The sequence below is a fragment of the Schistocerca serialis genome, chromosome 11, assembly GCF_023864345.2.
Source record: "Schistocerca serialis cubense isolate TAMUIC-IGC-003099 chromosome 11, iqSchSeri2.2, whole genome shotgun sequence".
Classification (NCBI taxonomy): domain Eukaryota; kingdom Metazoa; phylum Arthropoda; class Insecta; order Orthoptera; family Acrididae; genus Schistocerca; species Schistocerca serialis.
Genome location: NC_064648.1, coordinates 66,060,829 through 66,085,519, shown reverse-complemented (window position 1 = coordinate 66,085,519; position 24,691 = coordinate 66,060,829). Strand labels below are relative to the sequence as shown.

At 44.6% G+C, this 24,691-nt stretch overlaps 1 protein-coding gene across 1 annotated transcript in view; it reads left to right on the top strand.

Moving 5' to 3' along the window:
• The window catches only part of LOC126426701 (prostamide/prostaglandin F synthase-like), a 55,490-nt gene that overhangs the window by 2,602 nt on the left and 28,197 nt on the right, over window positions 1–24,691 (top strand). Inside the window, exons 2-3 of the mRNA XM_050088623.1 lie at window positions 9,683–9,887; window positions 12,753–12,868. Of these exons, the coding sequence (XP_049944580.1) occupies window positions 9,683–9,887; window positions 12,753–12,868 (321 nt within the window). The remainder of the gene's footprint in view (window positions 1–9,682; window positions 9,888–12,752; window positions 12,869–24,691) is intronic.

Here is a 24,691-nt window from a genome sequence, read left to right as displayed (position 1 = left end):
CTGTAGCAAGACTTCAACAGTAGAAGTCTTGCATTATCTGGATATACGTTTGAGGCTTTGATGTCTGGGGGATACTTTCCTTTCATTTCTGCCTAGTTTGAGGCTGTCGATGGCCAAACAATGGGTGATCTCCGTTGTTCCCAAACTTAAGTCATTCACGATCGATGGTGACTTCTCGACGAGTACTTGGAGGTGCACTGCCAGCGGAACAATATCACAAGAAGTCCACGGAAATAAACTACACCTCTAGCCTGGCAGAACGTGTTGAAGCTGTCACATATGCAAACATACTAAGTAAGAGTGGTGCAAGCATTAAAACCTATGAATTACACACATCATCACTACTCCGAATGGTTACTCTCACCTGTTGCTGATAGTTATCTGGATCCAAATCTTTACTTTAACTCGGCCAAATCGTGTTTACACCCTAGTGTGTACATGAACTCTCAAAACATATGCTATTAGGCAACAGACGATCCCAGAGACCACTTTGAGTGGCCTCTGCGCAATTTGAAAATAGGTGTTTGGTGTGCGGTTTCAGATCAACAGATTGTAGGCTCCATTTTCTTTAACACTACGAACTCTCAAGTGTATTAACGGAATTGTTGCAACCATTCATAGCACATCTAATGGAGGAAGAATGAGATTATGTGTTTTTCCAGAAAGATTTTCAGTATCAATGTCATACATCCATGAAGCTTTTGGAGAAAAATGTACAGGTTCAACAAGGTTATAGTCTCACAAGTTGCCTGATCTGTCTACATGTTTTTTTATTTGTGGTGTAATTTAAAGGGTAAAGTAACAACCCACATACAGCTGAAGAGTTGAAAACAAACATTTGCAATGTGATTGTGGAAATCGCACCAGATGAATTGACAAGTTTCCAGAAACGTGTTGAAATGTGCTGAGTTGTGTATAGAAATTTGTGATGATTATTCCAGTGTCTCCTCTGAACTATTGACCTATTGAATGTTCAATACATTGTGCTTAATAATAATAATTATTGTTGTTATTTTTTGTTATTATTTTTTAGTACTCTTTATTTTGTGTTTAAAATAAGAGTGAATTTTTTGTATGTTGTTTGTAAGACTCTGTAACTCTATTTTGGCCACTGTGTATCTTTTTTAAGGCTGCACCATGTTGAGCTAGTCCAAGGTTGTCTTCATAAATAAAATCTCCTGTGTTGTTTGAGAGTGGTTTGTGATTACTGTAAGTATTGAATAATAATGGAGCCAGGCTTTGCTTCTTTGCGGCATTCCATTTTTCTGTATTCTCCATTTACTTAGTTGACATTGAAAGTTAAGAAAAAACTATAATTCTGCATTAAGGTTGCCTCAGTCTGGTAAGTTTGAGGTACATTGCGAGTGCAAACATCTTCTGTAACAATTGATGGTAGTTCACTGTCATATGCAGTGCTGAGGTCAATGAAAGCTATCCCTGTGTTTTGTTGGTTTTCAGATCCATCCTCAGTGTGCCGAGTGATGTTAAGAACTGTTGTGACAGCACTTTTGTTTGTTCTGAAGTCTGCCTGTTGTGGATTGTGGTGTCGATCAATAGCCTGGACGAGTCCGTTGAGTAGCATCCTTTTGGGAGTCTTATATAGGCGATGCAGCAGAGGTCTTGGCCTATAGTTCCTTCAGTCTTTAATGTCCTTTCCAGGCTTAACAACAGCAGTTACATTTTTTAGGGATCTTGAAGACCCTTAGGGATTTATTACAAAGCTATATCAGTTATTCATTTGTTGAACTTCGAAATTTCTTTCTATGTTCAAGATGAATACCATCCAAACCAGCAGATATTCCTAATTTGCAATAGACTATTTCATTTTCTGACTAAGATTTTATTTTTTTATTTTTATCTGAAGGTATCTGCCACATAAATTGCCTGGTTTTGGCTTCTTGTTCAGTTTTGCCATTCATAGGAAATTGATGAACAATCTGATTGGCAGTTGCATCTTAGTGGGTATTACTCATAGTTGGATCTCTATTGATCTTCATCTCCAGGCCTTTTGACTGCTCCAGTTCTTCCATCCTTGCTCTCTCTCTCTCTCTCTCTCTCTCTCTCTCTCTCTCTCTCTCTCTCTCTCTCTCTCTCTCTCCCCCCCCCCCCTCCCCCCCCTTTCTGTTTGACAAGGCTGTAACAGAACATACGCCATGTGGTGGTTCAATGGTTTCTTCACCCACTGAGTTCTGTTTGAATGGATGGTAGTAATTTTGTAGTTGCAAGATCACATTTGAATTGATACCCTCAATGTAGTTTGTGCGACATCTGCCGTGAATAGAATTACTGAAACTGTTCTCAAGTCTCTGTGAACTGGTCATATGCTTCTGGAGTGGGTTTGATATTTTGGAGCAAGGCATTCAGCAAAGAAAAGAATTTTGGGCAATCTGATTTTGTGAAGTTATATCAAAGGTGAAAGGGAACACACTGTGGTCGGATTGCTGAATGAAACTGACACAGGATTGGTCTTTGTTGAGATTTACGAATAGGACTGCGTAATATTTTAGTGCATTGTTGTATTATGCTAAGAAAGAGGAAAAATTGGGTGTGGATTATATCCTGTTTGCAGGTGGCTGCTGTTGAAGTAAGTTGACAGTCTACTGTCACGAATAAGAGATAGTTCACTGGAATCTCTCCATTGTTGTAGCAGTTCACCATTATTCTCTGCATTCATACCCCATTCAGTTAAAATCTTGTGTCACAAAGTGTAATTTTTGATTCCTCAACTTCACTGGTCCACTGAAGGAGAAAATGGGGTTTAGCTGCTTGTAGACTGACATAACTATTTTGTGGAAAAGTTTGATTGTTAAAATTTGTCTTATTTTCTAATGTAAATGCTGTTAACAAGATGAGTTTCAGGTTTTGTGAATATGGCACTTCCATATTAGCCGAGAGATATTTCAGCCGAGAGTTGCAGGCCTCGGCTTCCGGTCGGTGTGTCAGTAGGTTTGTCGGACGCACGCAGCATCGAGATTGTGTTCTCTTCACTGTCTGCTCGGCAACCCGTCTTTACTGGACGAGATGCCTTCGGTACGAAAGGTGACAACTGTAAATTTGGGCACAGAAAGGGAAATCTTTCTATATTTCCTTATTGTGCTGTAGACGGTGAAAATCTTGCCGAAGTATACTGTTTTGAAGACGCTCGTGGATCGGAAGACTCGGCTGATAGGTTTGTGCACTGTCTGAGGAGCACAGTCAGTTGGGCTGTTTGTACTGATTTGTCTGGAGAATTAGTGTATTGTGGCTGTAGGGTAGCTGTTTTCTTCTGTGCTCCCAGTGGCTGCTGATAACAGAAACTTAGTAATTAAGGCTCCAGCTCAACCTTATCAGTCCAAGCTGAGATGGTAACTGAGCAGGCACCAGTTTAGAGTTTAAATCTCGTAGAGGCGTACATTATTTGGTTACAAACAACTGATGTGACACTTTATTACTAGAAGCAGACATAACACCTGTGCAGTAAGTGAAACGGTGTATAAAATTTCTTGGGGTGAAACTGAATAGTAACAAACAATGGAGTGAACTCGTACAGTATATGATCCAGGGGATCTGGCTGTCCCTGTGTAATACAGAATTGCATACGCGAGGTCACAAGATGCAGACCTGCCAGTGTAAAAGGAGGAGGGGGGGGGGGGGGGCTGTTACTGTGTTGTCAGTAGAGAAGCAGGATAGGCCATTGAGGACAGCTGAGTGACTTGAAACGTAGACTAGTCATCTGATTTCACTGGAGTACAAAATCCTTCAGGAACGTTCAGCCTTCCTAAACCTGTCAGTCTTCTGTCGATTATGTGACAGTGGAGTGGAAACGTGAAAGAACGACTGCAGCTAATAAGATACTGTGCAGACCTCGTATTCCGACGGGAGGGAACCGTCGAGCCTTACGGAGGGCGGTTGTAAAAAAATGCACAAAATCAGTGGAAGGAATCACTCGTGTGTTTGAGTGCTACCGCCAGCCAGGCAGAGTTTAAAAGAACAGGCAAGCGGCATCTCATAAGCCACACATTTCTATTGTCGGTGCTAAGACACATTTGGGTTGGTGTATAGAGTAATGCTACTGGACAGTGGACGAATGGAAATGAGTGATTCGGGGCGACAGATTACACTGTACCGTGTGGCAATATGATGGAAGGGCTTGTGTATGGCGGATGTGTGGAGAATGTTACCTGCCACTGTGTGTAGTGCCAGTAGTGAAGGACGGAGGAGGCGGTTTACGGTATGGTGTGTTTTTTTTTTTTTTTTTGTATTTTTTTTTTTTTTTTTTATTAGGGTGTGGTCTCCTTATTGTCCACAAGAAACTCTTTAAGTTCAGAAGGATACGAGTACATTCACAATATTGTGTACTGCATGCACTAGCATGAGAATGCACCAAATCATAAAGCAGCAGTTACGAGGCAGTGGTGTGTGGACAGTAGCATTCCTGCAACGGACTGGCTTGCACTGAGTCCCGACCTGAACCAAACGGAATACCTCCGGAACGATTTCGAACATTAACTTCACTCCGGACCGCAGCATCCGACATATGTACCTCGTCTCGTTTCGGCTGCCGAGAGAGAATGGGCTGCCATTCCTCCACAAGCATTCAGATACCTCGTCGAAAATGTACCCGGCAGATCTCGGGCTGTCATAAAGGAGAAGGGTGGAGATGAAATGCAGATCTGTTCAGCATGTTTTGCTCTGAATTCTATTTATGTGGATACAAAACAGAAGCATTGGCCTCATTTTCGTAGTTTCACATAGTCATCTTGTCAAAATATAGTTCGGAGAGTGCACTTAATTTTAAATTTTTATTCAGAAGTAAGAACACTGTGTAAAGAAGGTAATTGCGCATCTTGGACAGGCCTCTTTGTAATACTCACTTTCAATTCCAGTATATTTACAACTTATGGGATTTTGTTGCTGTCAGTAAAAATGTGTACCAACTTAATTGTGATTTACAGTATTAAAGGAAAAAATGCAGAAACTGTTTATAGACTTTGATCCCCTTGTCTGAAGTGTACTGTGCTGCATTCCTTCAGTGAGCATCTAACATAAGGTGAGAGTTTGCCAATTAAAACATATACAAAAGGACATTAAAAGTATAAATCATTGGTTGCTTCTGCAAATTTGCCATTTATCTAAATTTGATGATTCTAGGGCTCTGTTGAAACAGTGTGTAGTGTATTGTAAACAGATGTCTGTTATTACAGATGTATGTAACTATTTTCTTTCAAAACTTCCTGTATGGTTAAGTAAATGGAGGGTTACTGTAAATTATTCAATGAACTGGGGATGGAGCCCGACCAACAGGGAATTTCGTGCATTGAGTGAAAATAATAGTGCATTGAGAATGGCTAGCTTCTAGCGGAAATCTAGATCTGCACAATAAAATTTAAAAAGGAAGACTTACCGCTGCAATCTATAATTTACAAGTCAATATAACAGTCGCCGAGTGCAACAGCTTTCTGAATGGATGAATTATTCATTTGTTTTCGAAGTTCTCTATATTTCCAAAGTATTATATGTGCAAATATGATTGTGCACGAATAGAATTGTAAACTCGGAGATTGCATCGTGCGTATCAGTTGGCGATAAGTCCAGTGCCTCGACAAAATGTCAAAGTGAGAAGAGTTTTACGTACTAGACTACACAAGAGGAATATTTTGCCTCCGAGTTGATATTCTGCAAGGAACCAAGGCCCCCCCCTTTTTAAGTGTTTTTCACCACAGTTTGAGTGTGTGGGGCACTGAGAATCTTCATGAAATTGTGGTGCACGAATGAGATTTGCTGCCAAAATTAGAATAATACACGCAAATGGCTGCATTCGACAGAAATAAAATAAGATTACTTGACAGCAGAACAACTTTTTTGTCACTAAGCTAGAAGGAAGTAGTATTAACAGGTCTCTGCTATTGGAATAGATGGTGTGTATAGTGTGCTGTGTGGTCTGCTTCTATCAGTGAACTGACTTCAATTTAGATTATTGTAAGGCAGATGTTTGAGGTATGTTGGTCTGGTCTGAAACACAAGTTGTCTGATTTTTACTATTTTTATCATCATTTATTGTAACTTTTATACAAGGTATGGCACTATATCTGGCTTCAGAAGAGTGGGTTTTACCCTAAGCGGCCAGCTCAGCATCTGTGGCTGCCGCAAATGAGATTCTGCTGTCAACATGCTGCATCACTCTGGCTCTTGACATGAAACAGAAAAATGTTTCTTATAATTTTGTAATACACAAATAAAACCTTTTTGATACATAAAAATTCAGTTTAAGGTATATTAAACTACTGCTGTGTCTCCACACCAGCAATTGCTGAGGTAGGAAGTAGAATACTTTGAAAGCTGTAGTATCTTGTCACATTACAAAGGTTGCAGTTTATAAAAGACATCATATTTACACCAGTGACTGTAACACTTCTTTTTATTTCACAGTTGCAATTTCGGATTTAGGCCATTATCAAGTGAAGATGTCTACATCTACATCTACATGACTACTCTGCAATTCACATTTAAGTGCTTGGCAGAGGGTTCATCGAACCACAATCGTACTATCTCTCTACCATTCCACTCCCGAACAGCGCGCGGGAAAAACGAACACCTAAACCTTTCTGTTCGAGCTCTGATTTCTCTTATTTTATTTTGATGATCATTCCTACCTATGTAGGTTGGGCTCAACAAAATATTTTCGCATTCGGAAGAGAAAGATGCTGACTGAAATTTCGTAAATAGATCTCGCCGCGACGAAAGACGTCTTTGCTTTAATGACTTCCGTCCCAACTCGCGTATCATATCTGCCACACTCTCTCCCATATTACGTGATAATACAAAACTAGCTGCCCTTTTTTTGCACCCTTTTGATGTCCTCAGTCAATCCCACCTGGTAAGGATCCCACACCGCGCAGCAATATTCTAACAGAGGACGAACGAGTGTAGTGTAAGCTGTCTCTTTAGTGGACTTGTTGAATCTTCTAAGTGTCCTGCCAATGAAACGCAACCTTCGGCTCGCCTTCCCCACAATATTATCTATGTGGTCTTTCCAACTGAAGTTGTTCGTAATTTTAACACCCAGGTACTTAGTTGAATTGACAGCCTTGAGAATTGTACTATTTATCAAGTAATCGAATTCCAACGGATTTCTTTTGGAACTCGTGTGGATCACCTCACACTTTTCGTTATTTAGCGTCAACTGCCACCTGCCACACCATACAGCAATCTTTTCTAAATCGCTTTGCAACTGATACTGGTCTTCGGATGACCTTACTAGACGGTAAATTACAGCATCATCTGCGAACAACCTAAGAGAACTGCTCAGATTGTCACCCAGGTCATTTATATAGATCAGGAACAGCAGAGGTCCCAGGACGCTTCCCTGGGGAACACCTGATATCACTTCAGTTTTAGTCGATGATTTGCCATCTATTACTACGAACTGTGACCTTCCTGACAGGAAATCATGAATCCAGTCGTACAACTGAGATTATACCGCATAGGTCCGCAGCTTGATTAGAAGTCGCTCGTGAGGAACGGTGTCAAAAGCTTTCTGGAAATCCAGAAATATGGAATCAACCTGAGATCCCCTGTCGATAGCGGCCATTACTTCATGCGAATAAAGAGCTAGCTGCGTTGCACAAGAACGATGTTTCCTGAAACCGTGCTGATTACGTCACAATAGATGGTTCCCTTCGAGGTGACTCATAATGTTTGAATACAGTATATGCTCCAAAACCCTACTGCAAACCGACGTCAATGACATAGGTCTGTAGTTCGATGGATTACTCCTACTACCCTTCTTAAACACTGGTGCGACCTGCGCAGTTTTCCAATCTGTAGGTACAGATCTATCAGTGAGCGAGCGGTTGTATATAATTGCTAAATAGGGAGCTATTGTATCAGCGTAATCTGAAAGGAACCTAATCGGTATACAATCTGGACCTGAAGACTTGCCCGTATCAAGTGATTTGAGTTGCTTCGCGACCCCTAAGGTATCTACTTCTAAGAGACTCGTGCTAGCAGCTGTTCATGTTTCAAATTCTGGAATATTCCATTCGTCTTCCCTGGTGAAGGAATTTCGGAAAACTGCGTTCAATAACTCTGCTTTAGCGGCACAGTCTTCTGGTAACAGTACCATCGGCACTGCGCAGCAAAGGTATTGACTGCATCTTGCCGCTTGTGTACTTTACATATTAGGCCATTTTAGGCTGACATGGCCTAATAGCCATAACATCTTCGCTTGATAATGACCTAAGGCAGAAACTGCAGTCGTGAAATAAAGAAAGTGCTACAGTCGCTGGCATAAATATGATGTCTTTTATAAAGTTCTACATGACTGTGAACAAAAAGTTAGTTAAAAGGTTGCAGTGTTGCTTGTGGTTTTGTTCACTGGCTCATCTGTGCCAGACTTCCAAATAGTATGAGGAAACCTCACATATCGCCATTTATTTTGTTAGACAGTGGTAATATTCCCTTTCTTTACATTTAAAATTATTTTTCTCTTTAATTGCAGATTCTTCAAATGATTTGATGTAAAAACAGGAAACTATTTCGAGATTAGCAATAGTTATTTATAAAACTTAAGTTTTCTATTATTAAGCCAGAGACAATAATCACTCGTCAATATTGTAGTTATTGGTTATTTTCTCTTAATTCTGTAATTATATTTTTTGATTGCTTTTTTTCTCCTCAATAATTAACGATAATTTTATACTCGGAGTTGTAACGTCTCATAAGTCACACGGCTCTGAGAGGAGGAATAAAATTGCGTGAATGTTTCGAATTAATGCATTTGTAAATATATTGGAAATATAAATTTATAAATGCTTGCCCGATGTAGCTCAGGTGAGAGAAACGTGCGTCGCTGTCACTATTTGTAACGTTAAGATAGGGTCGGGCGACTCTCCCCGCAACATCACTTTGGCCTGAGCTAATTTTGCCAGAGACAGCAAAGGACTTGGAAGAGCAGTTGAACAAAATGGACAGTGTCTTGAAAGGAGGATATAAGATGCACATCAACGAAAGCAAAACGAGGATAATGGAATGTAGTCAAATTAAGTGGGGTGATGCTGAGGGAATTAGATTAGGAAATGAGACACTTAATGTAGTAAAGGAGTTTTGCTATTTGGGGAGCAAAATAACTGACAATGGTCGAAGTAGAGAGGATATAAAATGTAGACTAGCAATGGGAAGGAAAGCGTTTCTGAAGAAGAGAAATTTGTTAACATCAACTATAGATTTAAGTGTCAGGAAGACGTTTCTGAAAGTATTTGTATGGGGTGTAGCCATGTATGGAAGTGAAATATGGACTATAAATAGTTTAGACAAGAAAATAGAAGCTTCGAAGTATGGTGCTACAGAAGAATGCTGAAGATTAGATGGGTAGATCACATAACTAATGAGGAGGTATTGAACAGAATTGGGGAGAAGAGGAGCTTGTGGCACAACTTGACTAAGGGATCGGTTGGTAGGACATGTTCTGAGGCATCAAGGGATCACCAATTTAGTATTGGAGGGCAGCGTGGAGGGTAAAAATCGTAGAGGGAGACCGAGAGATGAATACACTAAGCAGATTCAGAAGGATGTAGGCTGCAGTAGGTACTGGGAGATGAAGAAGCTTGCACAGGATAGAGTAGCATGGAGAGTTGCATCAAACCAGTCTCAGTACTGAAGACAACAACAACAACAACGCCTGAGCTGTGCTGTGCTGTTCCAGGTGGTGGAGATGTCGTCGCTGTGGGCGACCCAGCCCCTCGTCGCAATCTTCTTTCGGCGCTGGGGGTGCATCTTCTGCCGGCTGTGGGCCAAAGAGGTCAGCAAGATTGCACCCCAACTCCAGAAGAATGGCGTGCGCCTCATCGGGGTAGGTGTCGAGGACATCGGCGTGCAAGAATTCAGTGACGGGAAATTCTTTGACGGAGGTGAGTGCCCGGACACAGCTGTTTCTCGGCCAGCTGGTCATTTGCCGCACGCATTTTTTCCCGATAACTACAGCTTTGCTGTCACAGTATGTCCTTGTGAATTCCGCGTGCACTTTGCCTAGTTGACCCGCTTCAGATGTCGTGTGGACAATGTTAAGAGTTACTCCACTTAAAAATGTTCCTCAAATAATGGTGTGCGCAGAATTTGCACGGCTGCCATCTGATCGTATTTTCATCGGTTTTCCTGCATAGTCTGAGCCCAGGTAAAATTTGGTTCTCCATCACTGAATTCACTGGCTGTGGGCGTTTTACAAATGGCAAATCTTAATGTTTCAAGCAGCACCTCAAAAGAATGGAGCTGCATCCGTGCAATTTGATTACGGTGTCAGTCTTCACCTACATATTCACCCTTAGATGCAAAACATGTCGACGGCAGTGGACGACTCGGTGGAGACCGCAGTTGTGGAGGTCTGCTATTTGGCCGTTCAGGGAGTGTTGCACCTCAAAAATCGATACACCACCTTTCTGGAAGTACCGGCTTCACAACGGTTTTGTTGTCCGAGAAAAGTCCCTGGGTATTGTATTGGTGTAATATGTGGGCAAATTTGACAGTGCAGAGGCAGCGCGTGTGACTGTGTCCTGTGCAGAATGAGCTGGAGCGTCGTCGTGGATCCCTTGCGAATATAATGTGTTAGTGCCACAATGAGGTGGTCCTAAGAATACTCAGCGTCACCTTGCCCGATGACAACTGGTCCTTTGCCCCTTTTGGCCGCGATGAATCCACAAGTTTCCATAAACTGAATTGCATAGATAATGTTGTCAGGAAGGAGAACACTTAAAATCTGCAACAGGTCTACTAGAGAGACTGCGTACACCCTGCTTGTCTGGTGTCTGCTAGAGTATTGCTTGTTCTACAGACCTGTTACCAGTTAGGATTGTCAGAGGGCACCAAAATAGTTCAAAGAAGGGCACCTCGTTTTGTATTATCGCAAAATATGGGAGTGTGTGCCACAGTTGGGGTGTGTTGGGGTGACAGTCATTAAAACGAGGGTGTAATTCATTGCAGTGAGTTCTTGTGAAGAATTTTCAATCACCAGCTTTCTCCTCGGAATACAAAAATAGTTTTTTGGCGCTCACCAACATACGGAGAAACGATTGCTGTACTGAAGTAAGGGAAATTGGAGCTTATACAGAAAGATTTAAGTGTTAGTTTTTCCTGCTCACTGTTAGTGTGTGTGGAACAGTAGAGAAATAGCTCGAATGTGGTTCGATGAACCCTCTGCCGGTCACGTAAGTGTGAATTGCAAAACACTCGCGTAGATGCAGATATTGAGAGAAATAATTCCTGGACAGCCAAAATACAGACCTCTGCAATAGAGTTCTGTCGATCATCCGTCATTCCGTAATGTTTCGCATTTAATGGAGACTATGTAGAAGACTAACACTGCAGCGAAATTTTGTAGCGGCATCTCTATCTGTATCGAGGTCATAATTACACAGGATGTATACACCTCAGGACAACCCAGGAAATCGGGGAGGAAATGAGAGAATTTTTTTTCATCAGGTAAAAACATGAGAATTTTTTAAATTTCCAGCACCCTCTACAGGAGAGTAATACTGCAGCAGTAAAATCTGCTTTCAATGAGAATGACATTACTGTTTACATTTCTGACAGGTTGTGGGAGAATATTGTGAATGGTGGTATGAGAAGCGTTACTTTGAAAGTAAATTTCTGTTTACGCAATGTTCATGTGAGAATGTGTGATGAAGTTGTTAAATCACAGAGTGTTGTCTTTGATTCTGAGCTTAACACTTTAAGGACCAGGTGCTTGTAAAAATTTTGGGCTGGGAACTTATTTATTTGCGTAGTTCCACACCATCGCAGTATTACTGATTTTACTAAGCAATTATCCTCTTGCAACCTAATTCTAGTTACATGTTGCCTATCTGACGGGTTCCAGGGGCAACAAAAAGGTCTTGCATTAAAAGTTTTGACACAATAAGATGAGTAATGCAGGTGGAAACTGTCGGTTTGTCTTGACGCAATGTAACAGACGGCACACGAATTGCTGGACTATATTCATTCAGTATTTGAGAACTTGAAACATTTTCATACCTATACTATCTCACTGACACCTCACAAAACGAGGAAAGGGGAACGTTCATGACTCGAATTATTGACGTGCAGACAAACTTTGGCATCGGGCACGACATTTTAATTTATTACTTCTTTACTACTGACTCCATTCACTTTACACAGTTAAGGAGACACGATGCTGTAACCAGTGAAAATTTAGCTTTTGTTTAAAATGGAGCACACGTTACACAGACTATATTCGTGCAGTGTGAATAATGAGAGCACTTAGCAACTCCCAGGGAACTTGAAGCGTAATTTCAGACCTCCCTAAACATTTTTCTCACTTACATGCTTAGTCATATATTTAACACATTAACTAAGTCTCACAATAATCGGGCGTTTGGAGCTGTTTTATACACGGGAGTTCAATTCGAGGTATCGTGGATTTGCTGCTCAGTAAGAGGAAACCTCTTATATCTGAGCATAGAACGTGCACATTTATCTTCAATAAGGGCACTGGTAACAAAGCGTTTGATTACCCTTAAAACCAACCTCGTCACAGTCAGAACTGATGTCATTCGGTCCTAAAGAAACACAATATCTGGTGAGACTTCACTGCATTTTTCTCTCTTTCACTCTTAATCATAGATTGTGTGTGTGTGTGTGTGTGTGTGTGTGTGTGTGTGTGTGTGTGTGTGTGTGTGTGTCTTTTACTGTACAAAAGACGAATGTCAGTATCGTGGGTCCAGTGTGCTAAGATTTATTTGTATTTAATCTTTTCGTTCCAGAGCTTTTTGTCGATGTCGAGAAGAAAACCTACAAGTTCCTGTCATTCAAGAGGTTCTCCATGTTCAGTGTTCTGGCCGCACTGTTCACGAGTGAATCCAGAGCTGCTATTGCAAAGGTAAGAGATAGTGTGTCGATAGGATTACATTTGTTTGTAGTTGAAGTGCGTACAGAGATTCGGTTATCGGAAGAGGCATCGCTTGACAGTTCAGATTCCACCTGCTGGTACACTTCAGTTTTGAAGTTCTGCAACACTGTTTGCCTTTAAAGTTGTACCGTGGCATCTGAAACTGCTCGCGCCTTTGCCGAAAGCTAAATGTCACTCGGTCATCTTCCACAAATCCCCCCTGCGGGTCTGGGGTAAGAATAGGCCCGAGGTATTCCTGCCTGTCGTACGAGGCGACTAAAAGGAGTTTCAACCGTTTCGGCCTTCCATGTGATGGTCCCCCTTGGGGTTTGACCTCCATTTTTCAAAATTCTACAGAAGTACAAGCCTTTCGGGGAAGGACACCTTACGTGGTGTACCACTGGTCCTAAGTGCACTAAGACCTTGGCACTCAGCATTGTAACGGCGTTGTAACCATACCCACTATTCCTCAAATTGGGCCTAAACGCCTGATGGGTTGTCCAAGTTACGCCCATAGTGCATCTCCATCTGCACCAGCGATCATGATGGACTTTCCATGGCGCCAGAAATCCAGCACAGTAGCCAGCCCGTTGTGGTGGGGTCGTCATGTACCCTCTAGGTTGTAGCCCCCTGACAACACAGGGATCGTACTGCCGATACCTGAGCTTCACCCTCCCAACGTCGGCCAAGGAGTAGATGCCCGTCTCCTTGGGGCATCAGGACTCCCGGCAATGGTCATCCTGCCAGGTGGCCCTTGCTGCGGCTGGGTGGCGCCCGTGGGGAGAGCCCCTGGTTGGAGTGGGTGGTATCGGGGCGGACGTTTCGCAGATGAAACGTCAACACGTATCAGGTCGCTCTGCGGCCGAGTCTTTCAAAAGAAAAGGTACCGTTTCTAGTTCTGGTTCTCCTGCCCTTTCCCCCTTGGCCACTCCATGGGAGGAGGGACAGGCCCGCCGGCTTGGGGCGAAGTACTTCCCCCGCTATTTGGTCTGTTCTCGAACCGATGGGGGGGACGTTCCCCACCTCCAAGCCCATGTTCTTTGTTCAGCACATAGAGGACATCTTCGGGGAAATCGAGGCTCTCAGCAAGATGCATTCAGGGTCCGTTCTTATCAAGACCACCTCCGCCACACAGTCGGCGGCGCTCCAGGCGTGCGACCGCCTAGGGGACATCCCAGTATCCATAGTCCCGCATCTGGCACTAAATAGGACGCAGGGGGTTATTTTTCATCGTGACCTCCTGCTACAATCTGATGAGAAGCTCAGGGCCAACCTGGAGCGCCGAGGCATGCATTTCGTCCGGCGAGACCAGCGCGGCCCCAAAGACCGTCGCATCGACACCGGGGTCTTTATCCTCGCCTTCGAGGGGGACGTTCTCCCCGAGAAGGTAAAGGTGATGTGCTACCGGTGTGACGTGCAACCTTACGTCCCGCCTCCTATGCGCTGTTTTAGGTGTTTGTGCTTTGGGCACATGTCGTCACGGTGTGAGGCTGAGCCCCTTTGTGGCGATTGTGGACGTCCTCTTCGTGAGGAACATACATGCACCCCACCACCTCGGTGCAGCAATTGTCCTGGCGTCCACTCGCCTAGATCCTCAGACTGCCCCGCATATCAGAAGGAGAGGAAGATACAAGAAATCAAAACTTTGGATCGGCTCTCTTATTCTGAGGCCAGGAAGAAGTATGACCGCCTCCATCCCATGCCATTGACCACTTCGTTTGCCTCAGTAGTGTCCACTCCTTCCGCGGTATCCTCACCCCTATCCTGTCCCCCCTCCGCCTCCTCCGCCCATCCGGGGGCTCTGCCTCCGCCTCCCAAATCCCTCCCTTCCAAATCCTCCTCCCCCGTGGCCCCCACCCCCTCTGCCCCAGGGGCCACCCTTCCTCCTCCTCCTCCTCCTCCTCCTGCCCCTCCTCCCCCCACGCCACCTGAGAAGCGATCCTCTTCTCAGGCGTCCATCGGGGAAACGGCCCGAACCCCGGCTCCCGAGGTCCGGCGTTCCAAAACGGACCCCGCGCGTGAGGACCTTCTTCGGGTCCAGCCCACCATCCCTGTGCCTCCTCGGCCTTCCAAGAAGGCCTCCAAGAAGAAGTCTCTATCCCCCTCTCCACCCCGGCGCGTTTCGTCTGACGCTCCATCCGTGAGTCGCTGCTCCCGGCCGTCCTCAGTTTTGCCGGGACGCTCTGCTGCAAGGCGCTCAGCTGGCCTTTCGTCGGCAAATGATGCTGCCCCTCCTACACAACCAGGGACAGCGGCCGCAGCTGGCGACGAGTCGATGGAACCGGATCCGCCTCCCGTCGGTTGTAGCGTTGTTCCCTCACAACCTGGCCCTCCGCGGCCGTCGAGGTGACCATCTCTTCCCCGTCTCGTTCCCCGAACTTTTTGACTAGCAATGGCGTTGTTTCATTGGAACATAAGAGGTATTCGATCTAATCGGGAGGAATTACAACTGCTCCTCCGCCTGCACTGTCCGCTCGTCCTTGGTCTCCAGGAAACCAAGTTGCGCCCGACTGACCGTATTGCCTTTACCCACTATACCTCGGAGCGGTATGACCTCACCCCTGTGGATGGTATCCCAGCTCATGGTGGGGTCATGTTGCACGTTCGGGACGATGTCTATTACCATCCCATCCCATTGACCACCCCACTCCAAGCAATAGCTGTCCGCATTACTCTTTCTGCTTTTACTTTTTCAGTTTGTACCGTCTACACTCCACCGTCATCTGCTGTTAGTCGGGCTGACATGATGCACCTGATCGTTCAGCTTCCCCCGCCGTTTTTATTGTTTGGCAACTTCAATGCCCATCATCCCCTTTGGGGCTCTCCTGCATCCTGTCAAAGAGGCTCACTCTTGGCGGATGTCTTCAACCATCTCAATCTTGTCTGCCTCAATACCGGCGCCCGACTTTCCTCTCGGACTCTACTCATACCTACTCCCACTTGGACCTCTCGATCTGTTCTACCACTCTTGCCCGTCTGTTCGAGTGGTATGTCCTTTCTGACACCTATTCGAGCGACCACTTCCCCTGTGTCGTTCGTCTCCTGCACCACACCCCATCCCCACGTCCTTCGAGCTGGAACATACCGAAAGCTGACTGGGGACTTTACTCCTCCCTGGCGACCTTTCCGGATCACGATTTTCCCAGTTGTGACAGTCAGGTCGAATACCTTACGGCTGTTATCATCAATGCTGCCGAACGTTCCATTCCTCGTACTACTTCTTCTTCACGTCGCGTTTCCGTCCCCTGGTGGAACGAGGCTTGTAGAGACGCTATCCGTGCTCGGCGACGTGCTTTACTCACCTTTCGCCGCCATCCTACATTGGCGAATTGTATTGAATACAAACGACTCCGAGCGCAATGCCGTAGAGTCATCAAAGACAGCAAAAAAGCTTGTTGGGCCTCTTTCACCAGCTCCTTTAACAGTTTTACTCCCTCTTCCGTCGTTTGGGGTAGCCTGCGCCGGCTGTCGGGCATTAAGGCCCACTCCTCGGTACCTGGCCTGACCTCAGGTAATGAGGTCCTTGTTGATCCTGTGGCTGTCTCCAACGCCTTTGGCCGCTTTTTCGCGGAGGTTTCAAGCTCCGCCCATTACCATCCTGCCTTCCTTCCCAGGAAAGAGGCAGAAGAGGCTCAGCGACCTTCCTTCCACTCGCTGAATCTGGAAACTTATAATGCCCCCTTTACTATGCGGGAACTCGAACGTGCGCTTGCCCTGTCCCGGTCCTCTGCTCCGGGGCCAGATGCCATTCACGTTCAGATGCTGGCACACCTTTCTCCGGTGGGCAAAAGCTTCCTTCTTCGTACCTACAATCGCGTCTGGACCGAAGGTCAAGTCCCCATGCGTTGGCGTGACGCCGTTATTGTTCCTATACCCAAACCCGGGAAGGATAGACACCTTCCTTCTAGTTACCGCCCCATTTCTCTTACAAGCTGTGTCTGTAAGGTGATGGAGCGCATGGTTAATGCTCGGTTAGTCTGGATTCTTGAATCTCGACAGCTACTTATTAATGTCCAATGCGGCTTTCGTCGCCGCCGCTCCGCTGTTGACGACCTTGTGACCTTGTCGACATTCATCATGACCAACTTTTTGCGAAGGCGCCAAACGGTAGCCGTGTTCTTCGACTTGGAGAAGGCTTATGATACCTGTTGGAGAGGAGGTATCCTCCGCACTATGCACAGGTGGGGCCTACGCGGTCACCTGCCCCTTTTTATTGATTCCTTTTTAACGCATCGAAAGTTTAGGGTACGTGTGGGTTCCGTATTGTCCGACGTCTTCCTCCAGGAGAACAGAGTGCCTCAGGGCTCCGTCTTGAGCGTAGCCCTTTTTGCCATTGCGATCAATCCAATTATGGATTGCATTCCACCTAATGTCTCAGGCTCTCTCTTTGTCGATGACTTCGCGATCTACTGCAGTGCCCAGCGTTGTCTAGACATCCTCTACTCGTGGAGCGTGGCAAATGGCTTCCGGTTCTCTGAAGAGAAGACGGTTTGTATCAACTTTTGGCGATATAAAGCGTTCCTTCCGCCATCCTTACATCTCGGTCCCGTTGTTCTCCCATTCGTGGACACAACTAAGTTTCTAGGGCTCACGTTGGACAGGAAACTGTGTTGGTCTCCGCATGTCTCTTATTTGGCTGCCCGTTGTACACGTTCCCTTAATGTCCTCAGAGTTCTTAGCGGTTCATCTTGGGGAGCGGATCGCACTGTCCTGCTTCGCTTGTATCGGTCCATAGTCCGAACGAAGCTGGATTATGGGAGCTTCGTCTGCTCGGCCATCCCTCTTACGCCGTCTCAACTCCATCCACCATCGGGGGATACGTCTTGCGACCGGAGCCTTCTACACTAGTCCTGTCGAGAGTCTTTATGCTGAAGCTGCCGAGTTACCATTGACCTACCAGCGCGACGTACTGCTGTGTCGGTATGCCTGCCGGCTATTGTCTATGCACGACCAACCCTCTTACAAGTCCTTCTTCGCCGATTCTCTCGACCGTCAGTACGGGTTGTATGTGTCTGCCCTGCTGCCCCCCGGAGTCCGCTTCCGTCACCTGCTTCGACAATTGGATTTTGCCCTCCCTACCACCTTCAGAGAGGGTGAGAGCCCGACACCACCTTGGCTCCAGGCTCCGGTTCATATTTATCTCGACCTCAGCTCACTCCCGAAGGAGGGTACTCCGGCTGCAGTGTATTGCTCCCGGTTTGTCGAAGTTCGTGCTCGACTTGCCGGTTACACCTTTATTTACACCGATGGCTCCAAAACTGACGATGGTGTCGGCTGTGCCTTTGTCGTCAGGGCCGCCACCTTTAAATACCGGCTCCTCGACCAATGTTCCAGCTTTACGGCCGTGCTTTTTGCTCTCCATCAGGCCGTTCAGTATGCCCGCCGCCACTGCCATTCATTGTATGTACTCTGCTCTGATTCACTCAGTGCTCTTCAGAGCCTTGGAGCTCCCTATCCGGTCCATCCCTTGATCCAACGGATACAGCAGTCCCTCCATTCTTTCGCTCATAATGGTGGTTCTGTCAGCTTTCTGTGGGTTCCCGGACATGTAGGAGTGCCTGGGAATGAGGCTGCGGATGCTGCAGCCGAGGCTGCAGTCCTCCTGCCTCGGCCAGCCTCCCATTGTGTCCCGTCATCTGATGTTCGTGGGGATGTTTGTAAGAGGCTTGTGTCGTTGTGGTGGGATGCTTGGTCATCCCTCCAAGGTAACAAGCTCCGGGCAGTAAAACTGCTCCCAACTGCTTGGACAACATCCTCCCGACCATCTCGGCGAGAGGAGGTCCTTCTGACCAGGTTGCGGATTGGGCATTGCCGGTTTAGCCACCACTACCTGCTCTCCGGTGACCCAGCCCCGCAGTGCCCTTGTGGTCAGGCATTAACAGTGCCCCATGTTTTATTGTCGTGTCCCCGTTTTAGTCAATTTCGTGTTGTCCTGTCGCTGCCATCTACTTTACCGGATGTTTTAGCTGATGACGCTCGAGCAGCTGCTCGTATTCTGCGTTTTATAACTTTGACTGGCTTGTCCAAAGACATTTAACCTTTTTACTTATTTTATCTGCATTTTAGTCAGGTCCTTCTGGTGTCCCCGCCATCCCCTTGAGTTTTACTAGATTCCATGTGCTCTAACAACAGTGACTGGGCGCTAATGACCTCAGCAGTTGAGCGCCCTTAAACCCAACCAAAAAAAAAAAAAAAAATCTTCCACAAATGTGCTGAGCCGTCCGCAGCTCGTGGTCGTGCGGTAGCATTCTCGCTTCCCACGCCCGTGTTCCCGGGTTCGATTCCCGGCGGGGTCAGGGATTTTCTCTGCCTCAAAAGTTTTCACATATGTACGGAGAGATGTAAACTTTTTAAATTATGTTCTAAATTGTACGAGGATGCAGAATAACTGACATTATTTATATTTCTGAATTTAAATACTGTCGATTGTAATGTACCACCCAAATATTGAATAACATCTCCGAATAACAAAATCTTGTTACTAACTCTGTAGCGTATGCGTAAATGACAAAGCTTGTGCCGGCACAACATTGTTACTGCCAGTCACAATTTTTTATTGTAAACTGGTTCTGAAGTCAACAGTTTGGGTGATGTAAATGAGACACTATTTCTGCTGATTAATTCCGCCAGCTGAGGAACCAGTCGTCAGTCCTCTGTAGGTCGTCTTGCATTTTGTTGTTTTCTCATACTGCAGCATGCCTTTGGAAAACAACATCGTCTACAAACACCCTTGCAAAGCTTCAGACAGTCTCATTATAGGTACTTAGATCTTTTAGCAGTTACGTGGTGTTTCTTTCTTTTAGCAGTTATGTGGTGTTCACTAATTTTTTATATTTATTAGCCATGTATGTATGTATGTATGTATGTATGTATGTATGTATTGAACTGGGGACCTAGAAATGATGGAGAGGCTCCGTCCCTGTCATAGCCCTGAGTGGTACACAACCCTACAGCAGTCGACTCACCCCACTGCTGCCTCACACCGAGTCTATATCCCCACCGGCGAAACATTGCACTTGACAGTTCGCTTTTTGTCTATTTAAGTTGGCTCACTGTAATAGCGATGTTGCAACAGCAGCCTCTATACACACGGCAGACGATACAGTTTTCCGTCCCGTCTCGTAAATGCAAGCGATTGAGCAATTACAGTGTATATAAAAACTCGTTTTTAGTTGTACTACAATGACAGGAAGTAAACAACTGTATAACAATACATGTAAAAGCATATCAATGCGCACCCTTTCGATAATGGAGCAAAGAAATACAAAAAACAAGCATCTGACGACTGGTACTTTCAAATCAATAATGTACGTAGTTTACAAAATAAATAATAACCGAGATTGCAATAAATAACCAATATTAGTAATTTTTCACTCACCAATTTACAGCGATAATGGCGCAATTCCATCCAGCTCGCCATTGTCACTGTTGTCCGACTCATCGCCAAAACAGTCTTCATCGTCGTCATCAGCAAGACAAATCATTAATTGTTCATGGCCGCTGATAATTTCTTCTATTGTCTGTGCTGCTCGTATAAGCTTCTCGACGTGCTCTACTTTTTTTCTCCATGAGGCTGCATCCACAGTCACAAGAGCTTCACGCAACAGCTTTTCCACCTCTGTTATTGTAAAGAACTTGTTGTTGTTGTTGCTTACATACATTTTTACATCACTCCATATTAACTCAATAGGGTTGAAATGGCAGTGATATGGTGGCAGCCTTATTACAGTATGACCCTGCTCCTTGGCAATTTCGTCTACTACATATGTAGGTGTCGTAGGCTTATTTTCTTTAACAAGAGAATACAACAGAACCTTTGTCATACTCATATCCGCTGCAATATTTCGAGCCTGCAACCACTGCACCATAACTTCTTTCCGATCATTTGTGGTTGGGGCTTTGTTCTGTATCACCGAATGATATGGAGCATTGTCCATTACAATTGTTGTAGGGACAGGAAATTGTTTTAAAAGGTTCCTGAACCACTCAACAAATCGTGTGTGATCCATATCTTCATGGTAATCACCAGTCTTTTTCGATCTAAAAACTAAGTGCGTCAGGGACAAAACCACTGGAGGAGCCTGCATGAACCACAATTAATCTAGCTCCTCTTCCCGTCAGCTGATGGCCGCTACTGCTGGGTGTGTTATCCGTCCAACATTTACTGACAGCTTCCCCGGCATTAACCCACGTTTCGTCTAGCCAAATTATGGAATGAATGTCTCTGCCCACAAGTTTGTGCAAGAAAATACTACGAGCGGTAACAATATGTGCCCTCTCTAACAGTACTTTGCATCCGTCTAGCGTTTTGTAACGGAAACCCATATTTTTTAGCACAATTTTTAGTGATGTTTTACCACCCCTGAAGAGTTCACTTTCTTTTAAAGAGATTAATAACTTAGCTACAGTCGGATACTCTTTTCTGCTGTAGTAAGCATAAACATGCCTACGAATTGCATCAGTCTGGAAAGAATCTGAATCTGTGATAGGACTAGGCCGCTTTTTCTTCTTTCCCAGGGTTGATAAAAATGTATTATTTGATCCAGACAGCTCGGAATCATTACGGCTCACTTCAGTATCTTCCAAGTTTTGTAGTAATACTCCCTTAACACGTTCGCTGCGGTCGCCAGTGCGAGCCGCTAACGCGCGAGGCGGACGCTTGTAAGCGCACGTGCGCTGAGAGCTGAAATCATAGCCCTGCGAAACCTGTAAGTTTGTGGCGAATAAACTAGATGCCGCCAGCTGATTCGTTTGGAGTTCGTACGCTGGCTACCAGAGGCGCAGCGTTCCACTCAGTCAAAACAGTTCGGGGCTAGCTGCCAGGAGCGCTGCAATCACTTCTCTTTGCAGCCGCACGGCCTTCTATGATTTTTATTTCGAGGAAATAACTTTACATAGTTACCGACTTAGCTCGCCACTGTATCTTTTCATAATTCTTATGGATGAATAAAACTTTGTTCTGCAAGGGAAGTCAGCAGTTTCAAGTTATAATAAGATACTGCTGGAATTTATATTTCGTAATCCATACCTGGCTGAATACAAATTATGAACACGCCTAAATTTTGATCGCAAGACTAATGTCTAGTTTTGCGACAAATTCATGTTGTGCACGAACGTAATATTGGCAACGAATATAACGTCTGCGGAAGAGGTGCTAGATATAGAAATACAAGTACACTTTAGCTGCATGCCGATCATGTGATAAATGCTGCCTGCTGTCTGTCGCTTATAAGCGTTACATGCATTTATTGCAAACAATTCTAACAAAGCCCCTTATTTATTTATTGTATTGCTAACTGGACAGAAAATGCAATTCACACAAGTGACAAATCCACTCCATTGAAAAAGAATTAGTCGGAAAACACCAAAAGATTTATAAAACGAAGAAAAAGAAACAGGACTCGTCTGCAATGTGGTGCTATGGAAACCCAATCACAAATATATACATATTATAAAAATGACTGTATGTGTATGTATGTATGTTCCACATCTCCTCCTACTGGACCGATTTCAACGAAACGTGGTACACATATTCCTATTATCGGAAAACTATCACTGTAGGGGTAAGAACCACATACGACACATACGTCAGGAGATATAAAACAAACACTTTACAAATCAAACACAAACAGATCTTCCTCTGTAGATACGACGTCCCATTACATTATGGATGTGTAATTGTGCAGCAGTTCAAACAAAATCCAGGTTGGTTTGGACACGTTATACACACGTATGGTGTATCCGTACGCTTGCCCCGTGCCGCGCACGTTTTACATCGCTTCCGCATAACTTGCTTCGTCCCTTCCGTTGCGTCCCGCTTTTGCACAACATGTGTGTCTTTACATTTGTTACGCACACCTTTTGTAACGTCCATTGGTGGAAGTAGTCCCTTTATTATTTGTATTCTATAATCATACAAAGTCATATTATGCCCTGAGTATTTATTATATAGGTAATGTGCATTGAACATTAGCATGTCAACTACATGGAAGAATAGTTTCTTTGGCCAGCGGATTGTCTTTCGTTCACATAAATAATAAGACAACATCTGGTCCTGCCTATCGGTCCCAGACATACAACTATTATATCTGATAATTGGCAGTGGTTTCGCGACTATTTGCTGGCGTGCATTCTGCACACGTTCCATTGTATTGGGGTATTCTGTGGAAATATAGGAGACCTCTCGTCTATCCTTCCATTTGCCGATCATTACCCCGTCCGAATATCGTGCTATGGTGTCCCCTTTCCCCAGCTTGGCGCATACCACGTCTTTAGGGGTATTTTTCCTATTTACCCTTAGTGTCCCGGTGCAATGTGTTTTTGCATTCAACAGGGTTTTAGCTAAGGCAAAGCTGTTGTAAAAATTGTCCATGTAAATGTGATGGCCAACATTCACCTTCTCTTCTAACAAATGCAATACTATCTTTTCAGCATGCCCTTTTCCCCCCATATCACCACGCATCCCCGTGTACACAGCGCATTTATTGATGAAGCCGTCTGGGTTATTTAGCATGTACAATTTGATGCCATACTTATTTCTTTTGTTTTTTATGTATTGTCTAAATGACAATCGTCCCCTCCAAAGAATCATTGATTCATCTAAAGAGAGATCCCTACCTGGATAATACACATTACACATTTTGTTGTTGAAATAATTCAATATAGGGCGTATCTTATACAGTCGATCATTTGGTTTCGGTTCGCCTGACTCTGGATTTTTTGCAAAATGCAATGCGCGTAAGATAAGCAAATATCTGTCTCTGCTCATACTCATCGTTATTCCTTTATTTTCGAACAGCGGATCCCTCTTCCAGTAGTCTTGTAGTCGGGCACATTTGACATTACCCATATGTAATGAAATCCCCAGGAAGACAAGTATTTCTTCTATACTTACGGGTTTCCAATTACTAATTCTAGAGCCCTCTTGTGTATTTGCGCTCGCAAATATATTCCGTGCGTTATCATTTGTTTCGTCAACTATGAGCTGCAGTATGTCATCTGTAACCAGTAGCCTAAAGAAATCCATTGGTGTATTGCCAGCAGGCTTCATCAGCAAACATTCTGCTTTCGTAAACGGGTGATACTGCATCCCATGTGGTTCTTCATGCCACGTAACACCTGGTTTGCTTACCTCTGCGAGCGCTGGTTCTTTATCGTCGGCGATTTCCTCATCATCGTCGCCCGTATCGTCCGATTCCGAACTGTCACGAAACATACTGGACAGTTCTGCTTCCACACTGTCATCACTGTGGTCTGTTTCTGCAGTCTCCAAATGCCAGTCACCCTCATCTGGTTCGTCCTCTCTGAACTCTACATCACTATCTTCTAACACACGTAGTAACTCATGGTCAGTATATTGGTCACTCTTCCTACACTTTTTCGCGTTCGAAGGCCCCGGTGTCGGTTCATTCGCCGCCATTGCAAACAATGCACAACACAGACGACAAAAAACGAAAACACACAACTGCAGACAGGAACACGTTACGTGATATGTCGTTGGTTACTTGAACTAACACGAGTGCACAGCCGAACAAACTAAACTGAGAACTCTGCTAGTGAACGCGCCGCTTATATGCGTCAGCCGCAGCGAACATGTTGACGGCGTAGCGTAATGGTCAAGCGCATTGCTCACGAAACAGTCGACCTGGAATCAATCCCAGGTGCTTCCTAATTTTTTTCAATTGTTTTCATTCTTATTTTCCTTGGTTTCGTCAGATTTTTCAACTATTTACCGTAGAATTTAAATACATTCAAGTAGTATATTTATATAACTAGGCGAAAGTTTTAATGAAAATAAAGATTTTAAAGATTCTT